The sequence below is a fragment of the Urocampus carinirostris genome, chromosome 3, assembly GCF_059441175.1.
Source record: "Urocampus carinirostris isolate Australia breed hairy pipefish chromosome 3, RoL_Ucar_1.0, whole genome shotgun sequence".
In the NCBI taxonomy this organism is placed as follows: Eukaryota; Metazoa; Chordata; class Actinopteri; order Syngnathiformes; family Syngnathidae; genus Urocampus; species Urocampus carinirostris.
This window is the reverse complement of record NC_142351.1, coordinates 2,684,410-2,706,069: the sequence shown is the minus strand read 5'-3', so window position 1 is coordinate 2,706,069 and position 21,660 is coordinate 2,684,410. Positions and strand designations below refer to the sequence as shown.

The 21,660-nt window shown below is 41.5% G+C and overlaps 2 protein-coding genes across 2 annotated transcripts; both read right to left on the bottom strand.

The window, feature by feature from the left end:
• Positions 1-3,130: 3,130 nt before the first annotated feature.
• LOC148368298 (uncharacterized) lies at positions 3,131-7,431 on the bottom strand. Its single transcript, XM_088329684.1, has 2 exons — positions 7,134-7,431; positions 3,131-4,566 (listed from the first exon to the last, which is right to left on the bottom strand). Exons 1-2 carry the CDS (start codon positions 7,240-7,242, stop codon positions 3,131-3,133), a joined length of 1,545 nt encoding a protein of 514 aa, XP_088185810.1. The 5' UTR covers positions 7,243-7,431.
• A 5,102-nt stretch (positions 7,432-12,533) lies between these two features.
• On the bottom strand, positions 12,534-18,885 carry LOC148368297 (uncharacterized). The gene is made up of 3 exons (XM_088330340.1): positions 18,599-18,885; positions 17,061-17,153; positions 12,534-14,805 (listed from the first exon to the last, which is right to left on the bottom strand). Exons 1-3 carry the CDS (start codon positions 18,708-18,710, stop codon positions 13,388-13,390), a joined length of 1,623 nt encoding a protein of 540 aa, XP_088186466.1. The 5' UTR covers positions 18,711-18,885; the 3' UTR covers positions 12,534-13,387.
• Between the last annotated feature and the right edge of the window lie 2,775 nt (positions 18,886-21,660).

The window sequence follows — 21,660 nt, the reverse complement described above, 5'->3', positions numbered from 1 at the left end:
ACGGCTAATGAGATGAGAGATGTTCAGTCAGGTGTTTTTTCCAAACTACACTAAGGCAAAATAAGAATGTCATGTAAAAAGAAATTTTATTCCAAGTGAAACACAAAAACACGTTTAATGCAAAAACAAAAGTTTGGGATTTGATCCTTAATCATATTTTGATACTTACTTTGAAATGAGTATTGCTGGAGTGATATTCTCAGTAGGATTTCTGGCATCTCTTGTTTTTGGTAATCCTCTGCAAACTCAGGTTTGTAGTCAGTTTTTGCCACTCGAGGTAAATGGTCTGCATTTCTATAGCGCTTTTCAAGTCAACAGAGAGCTCCCAAAGCGCTTTACAATGCGCTTCACACTTACCCAATAACACACACTCACACACCAATAGCGGCCATGCAGCCATGCATGGCGCCGGCCTGCTTATTAAGGGCATTGGGGATTCAGTGTCTTGCCCAAGGACACTTCGACATATGACACAAGAGTTAAACAAGTTTTTGGAGTCATGTATTTTTTGTAGGCGTTTTTTTTAATTTATGATTATCGATTTCATTTATCTTTTGTCATTTATTTGAGCTGCAAAAATCTATCTGCAGTATTTCTCCACGTGATTAAGCAAGAGCTCTCCTTCGCTCTCGTTGTTTGGCTTTTATTTTGTGTCCCAATGATCGTTGTTGGAATCGATCATGTTTATGATGTTCATAAAAATATGTCAATTATTTTAAACTTAAGGAAGCTTGTTTTTTTCTGCCCAAAATACACCGGGATGAAGTGATACTAAAAAAATGCAGGTCATGACATTTTCTAAGGAAGTTAGGAGTTATATATCCTGAGTCCTCACAAATGAAATATTAATTTATGGTTTGTTCCGGGCGCCGTCCTGTCATTCATGTTACTCCGTCAGGTTTCAACACTTGGGGTGAGGCTGGATTTTTCGGGGCCCGGGTTTATCTCTCAACAGAACTGCTAAATGAGTTTACCAGCATTTCTTATGGGGAAAATCAATTCAGACCATGACAAAACCGTACTTACATTTCCAATCTGGAATTCAGTAGAAAAACTGAATTACTTTTGTCATGTAGCAGATTTGCTCAAAACAAAACACCGAGTAACATATTCCCAATTGTCAGATGAAGTCTTTGTCCCATTATGGATTTCACGTGTTTCAAGGTAGAAAGCAGGGACTCGCAGACATATGTTGACGAGAACATTAAGAAAGGCTCTTTTTCCACATGGGTAATTTTCAGTCCAAAACGTCTTTCAGAAGAGATTTCAGTCTGTGATCTTCGCGTAGCTCAATCAACTCCAGTAGGGATTTCAGTCAGTCTCTGCATTAAAAGGGTCGATGAGGAAAGTGATCTATGATCGTTTCTGCTGCAGGTCCTCAAACCGCAAAGTAGAGTTCCCGTGCAGATTCACAAGCAGTGTCACACACTGCGCTATATTTGTTATATCATATATATTGTTAATTAACGTTGTTGTGAGATACAGAGTTGCTCGACATGAATGAGGTTTATTATGAAAAGAGTTAAAAAATAAAGTCGCTTGGACGTTCACTGTAGAAGGAAAAAAATACATGCAAATAGAATTAAGTAAAATAATTCATTTTCTGCATCAAATTATTGTTGGTAATATACTGATTAAAGGGATAACCACGAACCTGTCTTTTTTCATTTTCTCCTTTTATACTTCCTTTTTTTCTTAACTTCTTTCTACAATATCGTAATTCGTACTATAATGCATCAAAGCAAGTGAGCCGTTTGAGAGCCGGCTCCTTTTAATGAGTTGAGCCAAAAAAGACGGTTCTCTAAAGGACTTCCTTTCACTACATGAGTACCACATGAAATCCGAGGCAACAGATGCATGCGCACAGTTCATAACAGTTCATATTTCAGTTTAATGTTGTCTTACAATGTGGTCATGGTGATTTCCACTCTCAACTTCATTTTGGTCCAGGAAAATCCAAGTCCCTTTTATGTTTTGTCTTGAGTTAACACAAAAAGTGGCAAAAATCATCACTCATGAAATGATTTCTGATTCTTTTATGGCCAAAATAGCAACACATTTCCATATGGCTTTCAATTATATTAGTTTGGTTCGGAATCGAATTTGGTGGTTACCAATTCGGTCAGCAGGCAATGCTCTTGGTTTCCAGAACAAATTCATTTGAAATAGCCTGTGTCGAGCATTGATCATGAAGGATGCGACTTTAAACACAATGTGTTTTCAGCTTTAAATGATCCATTTTGTAGTTCGTTGATATGGATAATGATTGATCGGTCCAGAAGAAAAATAGCATCGAGACACAAAGAATGCACACAGTTTGATTTTATTAAATGAATGAATGAATGAATGATCTGCATTTCTATAGCGCTTTTCAAGTCAATGACTTCCCAAAGCGCTTTACAATGTGCTCCACATTTCCCAATAGCGGCCTTGCAGTCATGTAAGGCGCTAACCTGCTTATTGGGGGTATTAGGGGTTCAGTGTCTTACCCAAGGACACTTTGACATGTAACACGGACGAGCCGGGATACGAACTGGGATCCCTTGGCCCCAAGACGAGCGCTCCACCGCCTGAGCTACTGCCGCCCAATCTAGGACAAAAAAGTACGATCACATCACCCCAATTTCTGCTAACCTGCATTGGCTCCCTGTTAGCGTAAGATGCGATTTTACTATACAAAATCATACATGGACTTTCCCCCTCATATCTTTCAGACCTGATTTCCCCCTATGTCCCGGCCCAAAGCCTTCGTTCCGAGAGCGCCGGTCTCCTGGTGATCCCAAGAGCCAAGAAGTGTTCCGCTGGTTCGAGAGCGTTCTCCATCCGGGCACCGGTGTTGTGGAATGCTCTTCCCCCTGAGATCCGATCTGCTGCCTCAGTGGACATGTTTAAGTCCAAGCTTAAAACTCACTTCTACTCTATAGTATATGAATAACCTAAATTTCTTATATGTAATAACTTGTGAAGCCCTTTGAGACGATTTGTGATTAAGGGCTATACAAATAAAAATGACTTGACTTGACAGTGTGGGTAAGTTGGTTTGATTTCAAGTGCCCAATTAGGGTGATTTTTTTACCGCACACTGAGCAAGAAAAAGGCTTCTCCCCAGTGTGGATTCTAATGTGTTTTGTTAAGTCCCCACTCTGTGTGAAGGTTTTCCCACTACCTGAGCAAGAAAATGCTTCTTACCTGTGTGGGTTATCATGTGTTTTTTTAAGTCTCCACTGTGAAAGAATTTTTGACCGCAAACTGAACAAGAAAAAGGCTTCTCGCCAGTGTGGGTTCTAATGTGCTTTTTTAAGGTCCCACACTGGGTGAATCTTTTATCACAAACCGAGCAAGAAAAAGGCTTCTTGCCAGTGTGGGTTAGAGTGTGTCTTTTTAAGGTCCAACTCAAGGTAAATCTTAGACCACAAACTGAGCAGGCGAAAGGCTTCTCGCCAGTGTGGGTTCTAGCGTGTCTTTTTAAGTTCCCACAGTCAATGAATCTTTTATCACAAACTGAGCAAGAAAAAGGCTTCTCGCCAGTGTGGGTTAGTTGGTGTGATTTCAAGTGCCCAATTAGGGTGAATTTTTGACCGCAAACTGAACAGGTAAAAGGCTTTTCGCCAGTGTGGATTCTAATGTGTTTTGTTAAACTCCCTCTCTCTGTGAACGTTTTCCCACAAACTGAGCAAGAAAAAGGCTTCTCGCCAGTGTGGGCTTTTTGGTGTGATTTTAAGTTTCCATTGTGTGAGAATTTTTTACCGCAAATTGAGCAGGTAAATGGCTTTTCGCCAGTGTGGGTTAGTTGGTGTGATTTCAAGTGTCCATTTTGGGTGAATTTTTGACCGCAAACTGAGCAAAAAAAAGGCCTCTTGCCAGTGTGAGTTAGTTGGTGTGATTTCAATTGTCTATTTTGGGTGAATTTTTGACCGCAAACTGAACAAGAAAAAGGCTTCTCCCCAGTGTGGGTTAGTGTGTGAATTTTCAAGCCCCCACTCTGTGTGAAATTTTTACCGCAAACTGAGCAAAAAAAAGGCTTCTCGCCAGTGTGAGTTCGTTGGTGTGATTTCAATTGTCCATTTTGGGTGAATTTCTGACCGCAAACTGAACAAGAAAAAGACTTCTCTCCAGTGTGGGTTCTAACGTGTTTTTTTAAGTGGCCACTCTCAATGAATCTTTTACCGCAAACTGAACAAGAAAAAGGCTTCTCGCCAGCGTGGTATTTCATATGCAACTTCATATAAGACTTGCTTCGAAACGTTTTCCCACACTGAGAACATGTGTTACCACCTTCAGCGTTTGCGGAGTGGGACGTGTCGTTGTCATCCGTTTCCACGTGTTGAGGGGAGCTGATGCTTAGAGGCTCCTGCCAACCATTATCTTCAAGTTGACCTTGATCTTCGACGGTTGAACGGACCCCGGCCACTCGCAAGACTGGAAAATCGTCCTCTTCTTTAACCCCAATGGGCTCCCCATCCTCTGTCTCTTGTTTAACGTGATAGGGCTTCAGATCCTCCTCAATTTTAACGGCAGGCAATTCTGGTTCCTGCCGCGCAGTAGGAAGAAATTCTTGGCTGACGTCTGCAAGACACAACTCACATTTATTTGTATTGCCCTCAACTCGTTCAGTGCCATAACATATTTGTACGTTTTCAGAAGTATTGTTTATGAGTGCCAAAACGTAAAAAAATTCTAAAGGCTTCGGCGCTGCTGATGAGTAAGTTATAAATTTCTTGGAATTAAATCACCACTAACCACTAGATGTTAGGAGTAGCTTTGACCAGATCTATGTCAACACATAGTGCCGCGTTTTGTTCCCGTTTTCGCCGTATTACTCTGTAGGGTGGTGAGTAGAAAAGCAAAGGCATAAGTACAGAATGTTAACGCTTCAAATCTTTATTCTTTCAAAAAAGTAAATGACCAAGGGCCTGTTGGAGAAATTGGAGGTTCGATAATCGAGAGAAAAGTCTTCTCATATGTGGATAAGGAAAATGGACAGGAGCCAGCCTCGTGGAGGGAGATACAACTTTATTGATGCGTCAATGAAGATCTCGGAGAGCTGGGAACATGACAGTGTTTTTAAAGCTGGTAGCGACGATTAAGCTTCGATTACACCCCAAAAGGCGGTCCTGTATCACGTATCAAGTACAGAGCGTCCCGTCCCTTGCACGCTATCTTCAAGGAAACTTAATGTCTGCCAAGAGTATCTTCAAGGATGTCTACCCGACCTTTTCCCACAACTGTAAGCAAGTCTTTCTAAATTTCTACATGTATGCAAATCTATTCTACAAATGCAAGTGTATTTACCACAACAGGCCTTCGTTGGGATAATGTATCGTAGGATCCTGCGATCACCATGACGACCTGAATCATGTGATCACTTCTTCCGAGACATCAGGGGCTGAGAATTTTTGCAAAATTCATGCATAGGTTTAATGTTCCTGCAATCAAATTTTATTTTTCAAGCAAAATGCCCTTGTGTTAATGGAAAGTATTGTTTAGATATTCTAGGTATCAAAAATATAGATATTAAAAAAAAGCACCGAGTCGAAACTTCTGCTTGAAATGCTTATTTTGCCAGGAGCCAAGTTTTCCGGGAAACAAGTATTTTCAAAAAACTTGGCAATGTCATCAAATCGACTAAATCAACTGTTGACAAATGAAAGATGACTGTTAAAGCTTCCTTTTGGTGTGCCCTATGCCTGTATCGCTACAGAGCTAGATTTTCTGTAGGCCATCAAAAATGAGTCAATATGGCCAACGAAGGCTGGCATCGGCACTTCCCATTTGAGAGAAACGTCTGGCACTAATCAGAAACAGTCACAGAGGGCTGCAAAGACCACCAAGACAACATCCCATGATCTGAAACCTATGCGAGGGCAAGGAAAAACTAAAAAAAAAATCCCAGCATGAGAAACCTTGAGAACGAGCCACACATGAGGTCATCTCCTTGACAAAGGGTGTCGTTTGAATATATATATATATATATATATATATATATAAAAAGAAGCGTCTGTGCGTGTTTCACATTTTGATATTTTCTGCAATAACATTTGGTTGATGAATGGTATGGTAGCTGTTCATATCACTTGTTTTTGTTGATGAAGAATGCTTGATTGTGGTTGATCCTTGTGGTAAAAAGTTGACGTCATGGGTGCTTACAGGCATTTCCACAAGTTGCTCACATTCATTTTTTTGTGTATTGATGAACAAGATAGTGGAAAATAAATTGGTAGGTTATACGATTTCAATGTCTAACCATGTTGTGTAATTTGGACTGGAGTAAAACTACAGCTGTGATGGAATTAAAAAAATTGTTGTGCGAGTCATTAATCTTGGTGTGGCACACTGATTTACAAGGACATTCGAAAGTGGCACGCCACACCAAAAAGGATGTCAAGTCAAGTCACATTTATTTATATAGCCCTTAAGAACAAAAATGTCTCAAAGGACTGCACAACCTACACCTAACTCTAGCTGTAACTAGCCCCAATCCTATTTCGGACCACTCAATTCAATTTGAGACCATAACGAGGAGCCGAAGCCTTAGTTTTTCTAGCCCTGGCCTCAATCCTATTTTGGAACCTTAAGTTTAAAACCCTGATTTGAAGCCCGAACCCTAGCCCGGAACCTAACCTGTGATGCCGAGAAATGCGTCCTTGCCTAGATTTGCATCCGGTAGCTATTATAACCACTTTGACCTTGTTTTATCTCACTTTTCGGGAATGTAATGGCGAACATATAACCAAAACCACTTTGTCTTGCATTTGTTCGGAATATAATCGAACGGTAATGCACACCTTATAGAAATCACTTTTGAGCAGGTAAAATAAAAGTCTGCCGTTTATCTGTTGATGATTTGACAGTTCATTTCAGCATAAACTTTATGGTAGAATACAAATACAAAGACGGAATGGTTTAAGTTGTATTACATTCCCAACAAATGCAAGATGAAGTGCTTTTGGATATATGTTCGCCATTACCTTCCCGAAAAGTGATATAAAGGTTAGATAAAACGAGGTAATAGTGGTTATGGTGGCTACGGGATGCAAATCTCGGCAGGGACGCATTTCTCGGCATAACACCGGCCACCCCCCACTGGTAACGCCCCTGATGTCAAAGATGTAGCAGAAGGGAAAATTACGGACCTGCTCCGAGCTGCTTGGAAACAGCGTCCGGTCGTCGACCTTCTCGCTCGGTCTCCTCTTTGGCTCCCCGAAGCTTCTCCTGAAAAGGTCCTTCAGCACTGGAGCACATTTTCTCGGTCTTTGAACAAAAAAACGCCACGAGGTGACACGCCAACTGGGGATTAAATAGGACAAACCTTCAGAAAGGACCGCAAAGTGTTACTTCTGTCGAGCTTACGTCGTTTTAAGTCGACAACAGGACTTTTGGTAGTTTTCTCGACATTCTCTTGTTTGGCGGTGGTGCGGACGCCATGACACCTTCTCTTTCGAAACACCGCCTCAATGAATTGTGGGGCACAGATACAAACAAAGGACTGGATAGGTCCGCGTGCTGTAGCAGCCAACTAACTCGCGTGCCTACGCGGCGGCCATCTTGGTCGGGGCAACTTTGCGCAATGGAATTACATTGAGAAGAAATCACAACCTGCTCATTTTAAAACTGATTTTCACGAGGGTAACATTTTGTTATCAACGTTACGGGAAACTAGCTTGAAAACATTTACAAAACTGGAAAATGCTTCCTTAAAAAAAAACTACGTTATAAAAACAACAATTTATGAACAATTATAGAAGTTAAATTTTAACACTGTATGCAAAACGCTGAGAAAAACTTGTTTCAAATTCAGAATCAGTGTTAGGACATTTTGAGACTTTGAGAAAAACTGGCGTAACCTTTTTTTATTTTTGCTTTTGATTTTTGCAAATCAATGTAAATGATATTTAGTATTCTTTTTAGTATTTATATGCTTCTGCAAGTATAATATAAATTCCCATTGCTATGCAGACTACACTCAACTGTATCTGCCACTTGAGACAACTGGACAGATAAATTGTAGAAATCTGGAGGCTTGCCTTACTGGGATTCAAAGATGGATGTCACTTCATTCTTTTGCGCCTTAACCCAGAAAAAAAAAATGTTTGTTATTGGTCCAGCTCATTGTCGTGAGTTGTTTTCAAACACTACCCTGAACCTAGACAAATGTAATATCCCCCATAATGATTCGGTCAAAAATCTAGGTCTTATATTTGATCCGTCCGCTCATGGCGGCGCGCGCAAGTGCAGCGGCTTCAGGCTCTCCAGTTAAACGTTTTACTTGCAGTGTTCTTTTATCTCTCATATTTTCCTTGATAAATACTTGCTCGGTAACAAATACCCTCAGTCGCCAGGAACTTATTATCTTGGGAGTAAGATTAGACTTTGACTCCTTTCACGACTACAATAACACCCGCAACATCCCGAGGGATATACAGAGACCACCGGATTTCCCTGGGTGATCTGCCTGCCGACAACAACGGAGCAAAAGTAAACAGCTGCCGGTCGGGCCTAGGCTAAGAAGGCGACAACAAAGACCAGCACTTTCGAGTATAAACCTGACCAACGCCCCATCTCCGCCAGTGTTGATGGCAAACAGCCCTGCCCCCTCCCCCAAGACACCGAATGGTGGACCGGGATATCCTCAAAGCAGTTCAGAAGTCGCCTTTCATGGCCTCGCCAAATTCCTCTCATTGCCTCGGCAACTGCCGAAGACGCATTTCGCTTGGCCAGCCGATACCTGCCAGCTGCTTCCAGAGTCCCACAGGCCAGGAAGGCCCGATAAGACTCCTTCGTCTTGACGGTATCCCTTACCACCGGTGACCAACAAAAGGCACAGACTACCTGACGGCCACAGCTCCGATAAGCCGCCTCGACAATGAAGGCACGGAACGTGGTCTACACAGACTCCATGTTCCCCGCCACCCTCGAGACACGGGCAGCACGCCATCAAGTTGGCACTTGGAGAGGAAATCAAAAATACGTTTTTTTGAGTCAAACAAGTGCGAAGAGAGAGTTCATGGTGATAAAACATTTTTTTCCAGGATTTGTTGCGTAAACAAACCAAAAACATCAGACTGAATTCAATTTTTTAAGATCGCCAAACACAAATTAATACGATCGACTTTTCTTTTAAAAACATCAAAAGGAATCGTTTCTCATCTCATCTGCTGCACCGCTTATCCTCAGTAGGGTCGCGAGAATCGTTTCTCATTTCAGTTTTTTTTTTAATAAGGAGGAAAAAGGAATGACCGACAGAACCACTTCACCACATAAGACGATTTTTAGCACGATGCTAGCAATGTTTTTCACCATTGTGGTCTCTTGTGTGGTGTATTAACTATCAATACCTTGGGGGCGTCGGCGCCCCATTTTAAAGGCGCTGTTGAAATGACCGTACCTTCGCGACAGTTGGGCTAAAAAGAACATTCAAACGGTTTCTGGAAAAAGAGAAGACGGGCTTTGCGATGATTTTAAAATAATGGAATCAAAGTAGTTGTCTAAAACACCCACAAGGTGGCAGCCACTTCCCACAATGGTCCCTCACAGGCATCCACGTATGGCAACGGACCAATCACTGGCAAAAAAGGCACATAAGGCATAAGTCATGCATTTTTTATTCTCTGTAACTAAAAAACATGTCAAACATGTCTTTACTACAAGGGTCTCCAACCTTTATCAAGCTGAGAGCTGCTTTTGTGATTAGTTAGCACAAAGGGCACAAAGTTTGCTTTGCATTTTTAAAATAACAACTTGTCATTTTATTACTTTGTTAATTCTTAAGTTGGTCAACTTATATTATGGCCAAATTCGAGCACTTTTTAAGGACTTTCAAAGCCAACTTCTCCAGTTCCATTAAAAGAAGAATTGCCATAATAGCTATTATTGTTGCTCCCACGACACTAACAATGCATACCTTCCAAAACTACAACTTAAGGTGTAAGACTTCTGCTTTAACGCCCCTTGAAAATACCTTCCACTTTTGAATGTCAAAAGGTTGGCGCTAGGGGGCGACGATGCTTTGCGCGTCAACGCCGTACAAACTAACGCCAGCCGCCGTTAATCACGAGGGAAGAAGAAATGCAGTGGCAAAGCCGAGAGAGAGGTGTTGGCATCATTTTTCAGCGGACTTATTTCTTTTTGTTTGATATGTGGTCCATCGAGTCAGACAGATGATAAACAAGGCCAATCTTTCAAGCATTTATAAGCACTTCACCCAAAATTCATGCACTTTTTAAACCTTGAAAACATTAAAATTCAAGCATTTTTCAACCATTTCAAGCACCCGTACAAAACCTGTTGTGTGTGTGTGTGTGTATGTGTGGATCCATTAAGCCACAGGTGTCAAACAGGCGGCCCGCGGGCCAGATCAGGCCTGTTAAGGGATTGAATCCGGCCCGCGACAATCACTCAGAGAAGTGCAAGAGAAAAACAAGCTGCAGGTTGAAATATGTCAACTTGATGTTGCCGAGGCCAGGTGCCTCGAACAAAGACACTGTACTTGTATTTATTTCTCTCTCTCTCTCCCTCTTTTCCACCCCTTTTCTCCCACTCTCTCTCTCTCTCTTTCACTCTCTGTGTCTCTCTTTTTCTCTTCCTTTGTTGCTCTTTGTCTCTTTAACTTCTTTTGCTCTAACTTCCTTTTTTCCTTTTCTCTTTCTCTCTTCCTACCCTTCGTGCTTTCTTTTCTCTTTTCTTTCCTTCTGTCTTTCTATTTCTCTTTGGATTTCTTTCTTCCGCTCTTTTTTTCCCCCTCTCCACGACTTCTCTTTTTATCTCTTTTGTTTCTCCAGCTCTCTCCATCGCTCTCATTCTTTGTCCCGCCCTCTCTCCATTTCCCTCCCTCTTTCTCTTATTTCTTTATCTCTCTTTTTCTTTCTCTTCAATCTACTAGTCCGACCCCTGACAGAATGTTTGTTCTGTCGTGTGGCCCCCGAGTTCAAATGAGTTTGACACCTCTGCATTAAGCACACGGGTGGTAGGTGCATTTCCAGTGGTGTGTCATGGGCAAGTACAGCCTGGTGGCGCCCATCCCTCTCCAGGCCAGATTCATTATTGGAAGTAAAGTCGAAAGGACTCAGATAATTACTAAAACAGTAATTTTACTAAAAAAAAAAAAAAAAAAAAAAAAAAAAAAAAAAAATCACAATGATCAGGGCCCGGTGATCTCTTTTGGGAACAGGTCCGCAGGCTCTTCAGCTGTCCTTAGGGGTCACCCTGGTAACTGTGGGCAACGTGTTGGCAGGGGTCGCTTTATTAGTTTTGATTGTCTAAGGGGCAACAAATTGGGGTACTGATGGGTCATGTATGATGTGGGTCTCTCTCGCTCCAGGAATTCATTCATTCATTTATCCATTCATTTCAGGCAGTTATATTCTTTGTGTACACCTGTAAATATGACCTCAATCAAAACAAAATTCCTGAAAGAGAGTGGAACGAAGAAAACTTCTAATTCTACGACACATGCCTATAAAACGCCTGGTCATGGTGAGAAGTAGTTGACGATATAGGGACAACTGAGAAAACAAGACAGGCGGCAAACGGGCTGTACTTGCCCAGGACACACCGCAGGAAATGGTGCCCCTACCACCCAAATTTCCAGTGTATGTTGTCTTCCAACATGTTTATGTTGAGCTCCAGTCTCCGCTTCAATCCATCTCTGTTTTTCGTTTCAAACAGTTATTGGGTTGGATTGGGTTTCCCTCTACCGCTAGGGTGGTGTGTTTTGTGCAAGTATAGCCTGGTGGCGGCCATTGTCTTAACACGTGATTATGTCAGATATTTCCAGATGTTTAAAGTTTGGGTTGTTCAAGTAATCACTCGTAACCCTTGGATGCATGAGCTACCAGAACATACATTATTTCACGAGGGGAGTTCAGTGTTCTCGTTTACCCGCCTCCCTGCGTCTTAGACGCATCATTTTTGCTGGGGACGCATCGTGTCAAATCAACGTGCGTCCCCGAGACGCAACTTTTTGGACACAAAATGGTCGTTATTACCCGATTACTTTTTATTTTAACAAAGATTTACCGCACTCTAAACTTTTCGTCAGGCAGAACCGCCGTTGTTGTTTTGGTCTCGCGGTTCGAGTATTCGTCCACATGACGATCTCGGCAAAACAGATCTCGTTGCTTCGAGATGACGTCATTGTTGTGGTGCTTCTCGTTGAGTGAAGGTGGAGGTTAAGTATGCTTCCGAAAAACAGCATTAGGTGAAAATCACTGAATGAAAAAATAGATTAATAATTCAGCAATATCATTTTGTATAATGTACAATATTGTTGTGAACTGAAAAATCTTGAAGTGATAACTGATTTGTATTACCAATAAACTGTGATGATTAAAACTATGAATATATCGGTTTATATTATATATTTGTCGTCAATTTACAATTTCAACCTCGATAACACTAAATTTTGGAGAGCCATAGATCTCTGTTGGGACCCATAGATTTTTGAGCATGCGAGTCCCCGGGATCCATCGCTTTTTACAGGTAAAATGAACACTGTCGGAGTTGGTGATTAGTGGGGAAAAGAAATACTAATGGCATCATGGCATACACATCTTTTATTAGGAATACTTGATATGACAGTATTTCAACTTTCTGATTTTGAAAGACCTTGAAGAATAAGAAACCATATTTTATCCCACTGTGCATTCAAGAGTTAATACTCGTGCATCAGACTGTTGAGAAGCGAAGACGTGTCTGCATGGTGTCACCAGTCACCCTTAGAAAAGTTCCAAATACTAATGTTAAGTGGATCAGATCCTGATCAAGTTGGACAAGGTACCAGGTAAGGCTTCATTGAGGCTTTACAAACGTTCTGTCTGCTTTTGGGCTAAACCTTTCACGATTTGCAGCTTGGAATCTGCAGAATAAAATGTTATTTTCGGTGCCATTTCGTTCAGTTTCATTTCGCTGCACCTGGGCGCCCAAATCTTCGTTTCGGCGCTGCGCTTTAACTGCATTGCCGATTTGAAGTACTCGCCCCCAAGTAAACTCAGCCGAATTGCATAATTTGGCGCCAAAAGTACGCACGGCCGAAGGCTTTACCCCGAGCCCGGTCACTCAAATTAAGTTAATCGGTCCCTTCGGGGATGAATAAAGTATCTATCTATCTATCTTATATACCCGCGAGCCGGGCTGGCCAGGAATATTTAGGCCCGCTCGTACCTCTATTTTGATGAATGTTTGACCACCTTAAGTTCATTCTGTGAGAATTGTTTTCCACAAATTGAGCAGGCGAAAGGCTTCTCTCCAGTGTGGGTCAGTTGGTGTGATTTCAAGTGTCCATTTTGGGAAAATCTTTGACCGCGTACTGAGCAGGCAAAAGTCTTCGCGCCAGTGTGGGTTCTTGTGTGTAATTTCTAGTGCCGATATGGATTCATTTTTCAGCACAAAGTCAATCGGTCAAAGGTTTCTCACCAGTGTGGGTTCTAATGTGTCTCTTTAAGCTTTCACTTTTAGTGAATCTTTGACCGCAAACTGAGCAGGAGAAAGGCTTCTTGCCAGTGTGGGTTCTAGTGTGTTTTTTTAAGTTCCCACTGACATTAAATCTTTTACCACAAATTGAGCAAGCGAAAGGCTTCTCGCCAGTGTGGGTTAGTTGGTGTTTTTTTAAGCCCGAATTCAGTGAGAATTTTTTACCACAAACTGAGCAGGAAAAAGGCTTTTCGCCAGTGTGGGTTCTGGTGTGCATTTTTAAGTTCCCACTGACATTGAATCTTTTACCACAAATTGAGCAAGCGAAAGGCTTCTCGCCAGTGTGGGTTATTTGGTGATGATTTAAGCCCGAACTATAAGTGAATTTTTGGCCACAAACTGAGCAGGAAAAAGGCTTCTCACCAGTGTGGGTTCTAGTGTGTGACTTCAAGTACTCATTTCGGGCGAATCTTTGACCGCATACTAAGCAGGCAAAACACTTCTCCCCAGTGTGGGTTCTAGTGTGTTGTTTTAAGTTCCCACTGTTATTGAATCTTTTACCACAAATTGAGCAAGTGAAAGGCTTCTCGCCAGTGTGGGTTAGTTGGTGCTTTTTTAAGGTTGAACTCTGTGTAAATTTTTTACCACAAACTGAGCAGGAAAAAGGCTTTTCGCCAGTGTGGGTTCTAGTGTGTTTTTTTAAGTTCCCACTGTTATTGGATCTTTTACCACAAATTGAGCAAGCGAAAGGCTTCTCGCCAGTGTGGGTTAGTTGGTGTTGTTGTAATCCCGAACTATGTGTGAATTTTTGACCACAAATTGAGCAAGCAAAAGGCTTTTCGCCAGTGTGGGTTAGTGTGTGTCTTTTTAAGCTCCCTTTTCTTGGGAATCTTTTACCACAAACTGAGCAAGAAAAAGGCTTATCCCCAATGTGGGTTCTAATGTGTTTTGTTAAGTCCCCACTATGTGTGAATGTTTTACCACAAACTGAGCAGGCAAAAGGCTTCTCCCCACCGTGGAATATCATCTGCAAGTTCTTATGAGAATTGCGTCGAAACGTTTTCCCACCCTGAGAACATGTGTTACCATCCTCCGACTGCGAGTCGCTTTCAGCGTTTGCAGAGTGGGACGTGTCGTCGTCATCCGTTTCCACGTGTTGACGGGAACTGATGCTCTGAGGCTCCTGCGAACCGTTATCTTCAGGTTGACCTTGATCTTGGACTGTTGAACGGACCCCAGCCACGAGCAAGACTGGAGAATCGTCCTCCTCTTTAACGCGAACAGGCTCCCCATCCTCTGTCTCTTGCTTAACGTGATAAGGCTTCAGATCCTCCTCAATTTTAACAGCAGGCAACTCTGGTTTCTGCCGCGCAGTAGGAAGATATTCTGGGCTGACGTCTGCAAGACACAAGTCACATTTATTTGTATTGCCCTTAACTCGTTCAGTGCCGTAACGTATTAGTACGTTTTCAGAAGCATTGTTTCTGAGTGCCAAAACTTAAAAAAAATTCTAAAGGCTTAGGTGATGCTGATCAGTAAGTATTAGGCCTCTGGGAATTAAATCATCACTAGATCGTAGGAGTAGCTTTGATCAGATTCCTTTGTCAACACTCAATGCTACGTTTTGTTCCTGTTTTCGCCATCTTACTCTGTATGGTGGTGAGTGGGCGCCGGCGTATATGCCAAGTACGTGCATTGTGACGAGAAAAGCAAAGATAGAAGTACAGACTGTTAACACTTCAAATCTTTATTCTTCCTAAAAAAATGATCAAGGAATAACAAATCGTAGGACCCTGCAATCACCATGACAACCTGAATCATGTGATCACGTCACCCGAGACATCAGGGGCTGAGAATTTTTGCAAAGGCATGCATAAGTTTAGTTTTCTTGCAATCAAATGTTATTTTTTAAGGAAAGTGCCCTTGTGTTTATGGAAAGTATGGTTTAGATGTTCTAGGTATCGAAATATAGATATTGAAAAAAAGTACCGAGGCGAGACTTCTGCTTGAAATGAATTGTTTTGCAAGGAGCCCTTTTTCTCAGTTTTCCGGAAAACAAGTATTTTCAAAAAACATGGCAATGTCATCAAATCCACTAAATCAACTGTTGTCTCATGAAAGATGACTGTTAAAGCTTCCTTGTAGTGTGCCCTATGCCTGTATAGCTACAAAGCTAGAATTCCTGTACACCATAAAAAATGAGTCAATATGGCCAACATCGGCTTTACGGCACTTCCCACTTGAGAGAAACGTCTTGCACTACTCAGAAACACTCGCAGAGGGCTGCAAAGACCACCACGACAACATCCCATGATCTGAAACCTACGCATGGGCAAGGAAAAACAAAAAATCCCAGCATGAGGAAAATGAAGAAACCTTGAGAATGAGCCACACGTGAGGTCATCCCCTTGACCAGGCCAAAATGGATGATGCAAGGGCATCAACAGAAAACACACAACCGACATATGAGTTTTTCTATCCCATAGGAAGTCTCTGGCTGGCTGCTGGGGTATAATGGTTCCCTCCTGGGTTTCTAAAACGTTTATTATTAAAAAACTATTATTTGAAATTAATATGAATTTTATAAATAAGAAAAGTGAGGAATCCACCCGGAATTACACGACAGGAGTTGACCTGAAAGGAACTGGGACCACCGTTTCCAAGGTTACTGTACGAAATACACTAAGACGTCATGATTTGAATTCATCCATGGCACGAAAAGTTCCTCTGCTTAAACCAGCACATGTCGAGGCCTGTCTTCAGTTTGCATATGACCATTTGGATGATACGGAGGAGTCGTGGGAGATGATTTTGTGGTCAGGTGAGACCAAAATAGAACTTTTTGGTCATAATTCTACTACGCGTGTTCGGAAGAAGAACAATGAAGAGTGCAATCCTTATTCCGAAGCATGGGGGTGCTTTGAGGGTGTTTTTCTGCACATGGGACAGGACAAGTGCACTGCATTAAAGAGAGGATGACAGGGGCCGTGTATTGTGAGATTTTGGGGAACAACCTGCTCTCCTCAGTCAGCCCATTGAAGATGGGTCGTGGCTGGATCTTCCGACACGACAATACCCGAAGCACACAGCCGGGAAAACCAAGGAGTGGCTCCGTAAGAAGCATATCAAGGTTCTAGCGTGGCCCTAACAGTCTCCAGACCTGAACTCAATCAGAAATCTTTTGAGCGAAAATCAGAGTTCCTCATGACAGCCCAGAAACCTGACTGATCTAGAGAAGATCTGTGTGGAGGAGTGGGCCAAGATCGCTCCTACAGTGTGTGCAAACCTGGTGTAAGACTACAGGAAACGTTTGACCTCTGTAATAGCAGAGCAGGGCTACCGTACCAAATATCAAAACTCATTTTCTCTGGTGTTACTTTCAAAATCAAGCATTGTGATTTCTGGATTTTTCTTATTAGTTTATCTGTCTCACAGTGGACATGCACCTATGATGAAAATTTCAGATAACTCAATGATTTCTACGTGGAAGATGTAGCAAAATAGCAGGGTGTTCAAATACATTTTCTTCACTGTGTGTATTTTGAAAGAATGAGCGAGACAGAAGCCCGCACCTTATTCGAAAGGAAAAAACGGTGGACGTCGACAGCCAAATACAAGATGTCGAAGACGTGGCAGAAAGTAAAACGACCAACCTGCTCTGTTTAACACAATTTGGAGTATCTTGTAAACAGTTCCTGGCAACTCTGGTTCCTGCCACGCAGTAGGAAGATATTCTTCACCGATGTCTGCAACACACAAGTCAAATCACATTTATTTGTGACGCCTTTAATCACAGAAACTCACAAAGGGACGCACAGAACACAGCAGGGTTCCTATAGCTTAAGGCAAGTTCAATTCAAAGCTTTTTAAATGCCTTCGGATGTCAAATTTGAGAAAAAGTTGACCAAAAATACACACGATTGAAACAAAAAAAAAAAGTTTTTGGGGAGGAGAGAATCTTGAAAAGGAGACTTTGGAATACCATTAAGAGGACGTTTGAGATGAGTGGCTTGAAGCGGAGAAGTTAGAATGTGAAAGGAATTGATGGAGGAGGTGTAGCTTGTTGTTTTGGTGAGGGAAAGTCTACAGAAATCTAAACGGTTCAGCAAAATGAGGTGGGAGCCTGGGGTACTCATAGAAGAGGTGGCTTATTGTCTAATTGCAAAAAATGGAGGGGGCTGGAACATGTGGTTAAGCTGCCATCTTTTGGATATAAGGACTGAAGGCACCAAACCCTGACATTTCCACATGGTTGTGTAAAATCCGCACAATTGAAATTGCAATGCACTTTTGATTTTAAGTCATGTCGGTATTTGTCATTTATTGTAAAGAAATCAGGGAACTATTGAAGTTTTGACGCGACTTCATACGAGTTGCTGCTAAACTTTATTTTAATTCCGGCACTTTTGCTTTTTAGTTTGAGGGAACATTTTCAGGGAGCCATTCAAGTTTTCATGTTACTTTACATGAGTCACTCGAGATTATTTCCTGCACTTTTTGTATTTGCTAGACGTGAAAAATGAGTCATTTACAGTCAAAGGCTGAAAAAACTGTATTTCAAACCACTATTCTTTTGAATACAGTGGGACCTCGCTACTTCGCGGTTCCACGTTCGCGGATTCAGAGTTTCGTGGGTCCAAATAATAATAATAATATAATTAAATAGTTAAAAAAAAAAAAAAAAAATTAAGCATTTTTGAATAATAATAATAATAATAATAATAATTTCCTTGTATTGTCATTCTGTGTAACAATGTACACAGAACGAAATGTCGATTGCACCTGACCCGTTGTAGCGAGCCGATGCAGCCGCAGCCAACAGAGGGCGCCGCCAACCACTTTTTAAGTCTTAGGAATGACTCGGCCGGGGCGCGAACCACCGACCTCCCAGTCTCAAAGAAGGGGCGGGCGTCGCTACTTCGTGGTTCCATCGCTACTTTGTGGTTCCACGTTCGCGGGTTCAGAGCTTCACAGGGCTAAATAATAATAAAATTAAATAATATTAAAAAAATATTAATGTTTTTTAAGCATATTTGAAGGGGGGTCGCTACTTCGCGGGTTTTCACTTTTAGCGGGTGGTTTTGGGCCACATTAACCGCGATAACCGAGGGATTATTGTAGTAGATTTTTTTCGCTAGCCTGCAAAAGTTTGGGAAGCATTGTCACTGTAGCAGAAGCGAAAATGACGGACCTGCCCCAAGTTGCTTGGAAACAGCGTCCTGTTGTCGACGTTCTCGCTCGGTCTCCTCTTTGGCTCCCCGAAGCTTCTCTCCAAGAAGTCCATCTTCCCCACTGGAGGACATTTTCTCCAAGTTTGAACGAAAAAACGCCACGAGGTGTCGGTCCAACTCGGGAGTAAACAGGACAAGCCTTCAGAAATGACTGCAAAGTGATACTTCTGTCGAGTTTACGTCGTTTTAAGTAAACTACAGGACTTTCTCGACATTTTCTTATTCGGCAGCCATGACACCTTCGAAACACCGCCGCAATGGATTGTGGGACACAGAAATAGACGACTGGATATGTCGGCGTGCTGTGGTAGCCCACTAACTAGCGTGCATACGAGGTGGCCATTTCGGTCGGGGCAACTTCGCGCAATGGACATTGAAAAGAAATCACAACTTGCTCATTTTAAAACTGATTTTTATGTGGGTAACTTGTTGTTATCAACATTACGGCAAATTAGATTGAAAACATTTAAGAAACTGAAAAATTATTTTTTGAAAAACCTTACGTTATTAAAACAACAATTTATAAACCATTATAGAAGTTAAATTTTAACACTGTATATAAAACGCTGAGCAAGACTTATTTCAAATTCAAAATCAGTTTTAGGAGGACATTTTGAGACTTTGAGAAAAACCGGTGTAATCTTTTTTTAACATTTTTTTTTGTTTTTTCCAAATTATATATACAAATGACTCGCAAAAAAATCACTTAGTTAAAGGAAATTGGTACTCTGACTTGTACTGAAGAGTCCGTATAGATCAGGGGTGTCAAACTCAATTATACAGAGGGCCAGAACTCAAACCACACCTTTGGTCGCGGGATGAACAGGATAAATATGGATTGAATACACTTTCCTTTTGATGAAAAAAAAATGAATTTAAAACAGTCAGAAAAATTATTCCAGAATAAACAAACTTAAACATTATTTGAATTAAAAATCGTTGCTCTCAATGAAAATATTTCCTGTCAAAACTATCAAAATGAAAATGTGAAAAACACGGAAAATATAAATAAAATTAACAGGTTGTGTTTTCTTTTCAATGTACTTCCAGTGCGCGAATTTGCCCCGACCAAAATGGCCGCCACGTAGGCACGTGAGTTAGCGGGCTGCTACAGCACGCCGACCTATCTAGTCCTCTGTTTTTATCTGTGTCCCACAATCCATTGCGGCGGGGTTTCGAATGAGAAGGTGTCATGGCTGCCGAACAATAAATTGTCTTATATTCAACTTAAAACGACGTAAACTCGATAGAAGTATCACTTTGCAGTCCTTTCCGAAGGTTTGTCCTCTTTAATCCCGAGTTGGAGTGTTTTTCGTTGAAAGGCGTAGAAAATGTGCTCCAGTGGGGAAGGACCTTTTCAAGAGAAGCTTCGGGGAGCCAAAGAGGAGACCGAGCGAGAACGTCGACGACCGGACGCTGTTTCCAAGCAGCTCGGGGCAGGTCCGTCATTTTCGCTTCTGCTACATCCTTGATGACGTGTTGTGAAAGGATAGTGGGATTGTGGACGCGTTCTTAAGGATGGGCTTGGCACCCGTATGATGCGGCAGGGGTAATCTGGAGGGACGAAAGCATGACCAATTTAGGTGCCAAGGTGCCTGACTTGTTTGGGTGTTTGGGCAATTGGGTGGGCCATGGTCCCCAAAAATATTTTGTGTGTTTTTTTTAATCTATTTTTTCCCCTTTTATTTTCTTTGTTATTGTATGTGTTTGTCTTGCCGTCGGTCACCCCTCTTGAGGGATATGACCATGGTAGATAGATAGATAGATAGATAGATAGGTAGACATCCTTGGCATCAGGGGCATTACCAGTGGGGGGTGGCCTGTGTGATGCAGAGAAATGCTTCCCTGCCAAGATTTGAATCCCGTAGTTACTATAACCACTTATACCTCGTTTTATCTCACTTTTATATTACTTTTCGGGAATGTAATGCCGAACATATCACCAAAACCACTTCGTCTTGCAATTGTTGGAAATTTAATACAACTTTAACCATTCCGTCTTTGTATCCGAATGGTAATGCACACCGTTACTTTTGAGCAGGTAACAATAACGTCTCCCGTTTATCTGTTGATGGTTTGACTGTTCATTTCAGCATAATAAGCTTTATGGTAGAGTGGATAACAGTTTCAAAACGAGCGATTTGAGTAGAAAAAGGCAAAAAAAACCTGACGTGCATTTTTTGGTTTGAACAATTTTATTGACACTTTTACCAGCAATTAAACGCATTTACAATTTCACCGTATCATATTTTAACAAATTATATGTTCGCCATTACATTCCCAAAAAGTGATATAAAAGTCAGATAAAACGAGGTCAAAGTGGTTATAGTAGCTATGGGATGCAGTTCTTGGCAGGGGTGCATTTCTCGGCATAACAGGTTAGGTTCCGGGCTAGGCTTTGGGCTTCAAATCAGGGTTTTAAACTTATTTTAAGGATCCAAAATAGGATTGAGGCGAGGTCTAGAAAATCTAAGGCATAGGCTCCTCGTTAGGGTCTCAAATTGAATTTAGTGTTCCGAATTAAGATTGGGGCTAGTTACAGCTAGAATTAGGTGTAGGTTGTGCAGTCCTTTGAGACATTTTTTGTGATTAAGGGCTATATAAATAATTGTGACTCTACTTGAATCCAATGCTCTTCTTGTCGTCTATCAAATGAAGAGTTCTGTACCTGGTACAGTTGTAACACAGACTTTTGGAGCTACTCAGCACTCGACCATAGATGTCTACTTGAAAAAAAAAAACAGAATTAGGATGCCATGTATAACAGTTTGAGAGGACTAGCATAAAATATCATAAAATGGGCAGGAAGAAAGCAAAATGTTACAACTGTAGCCGGTCTCTTCTATATACAGACGCTGCCCTACTTACGGACGATTGTTCGTAAGTTGAATTTGTTGGTAAGTTGCTCTGGTGCTATATTTTGTATGTTTAAGGTTTATGTAAGTAACCTGTATTGTTTTGTGCAAAAAAAATAAACATTTCATGCTCTATAAAGATAAATACAGTCAAGCTTAACTTACTT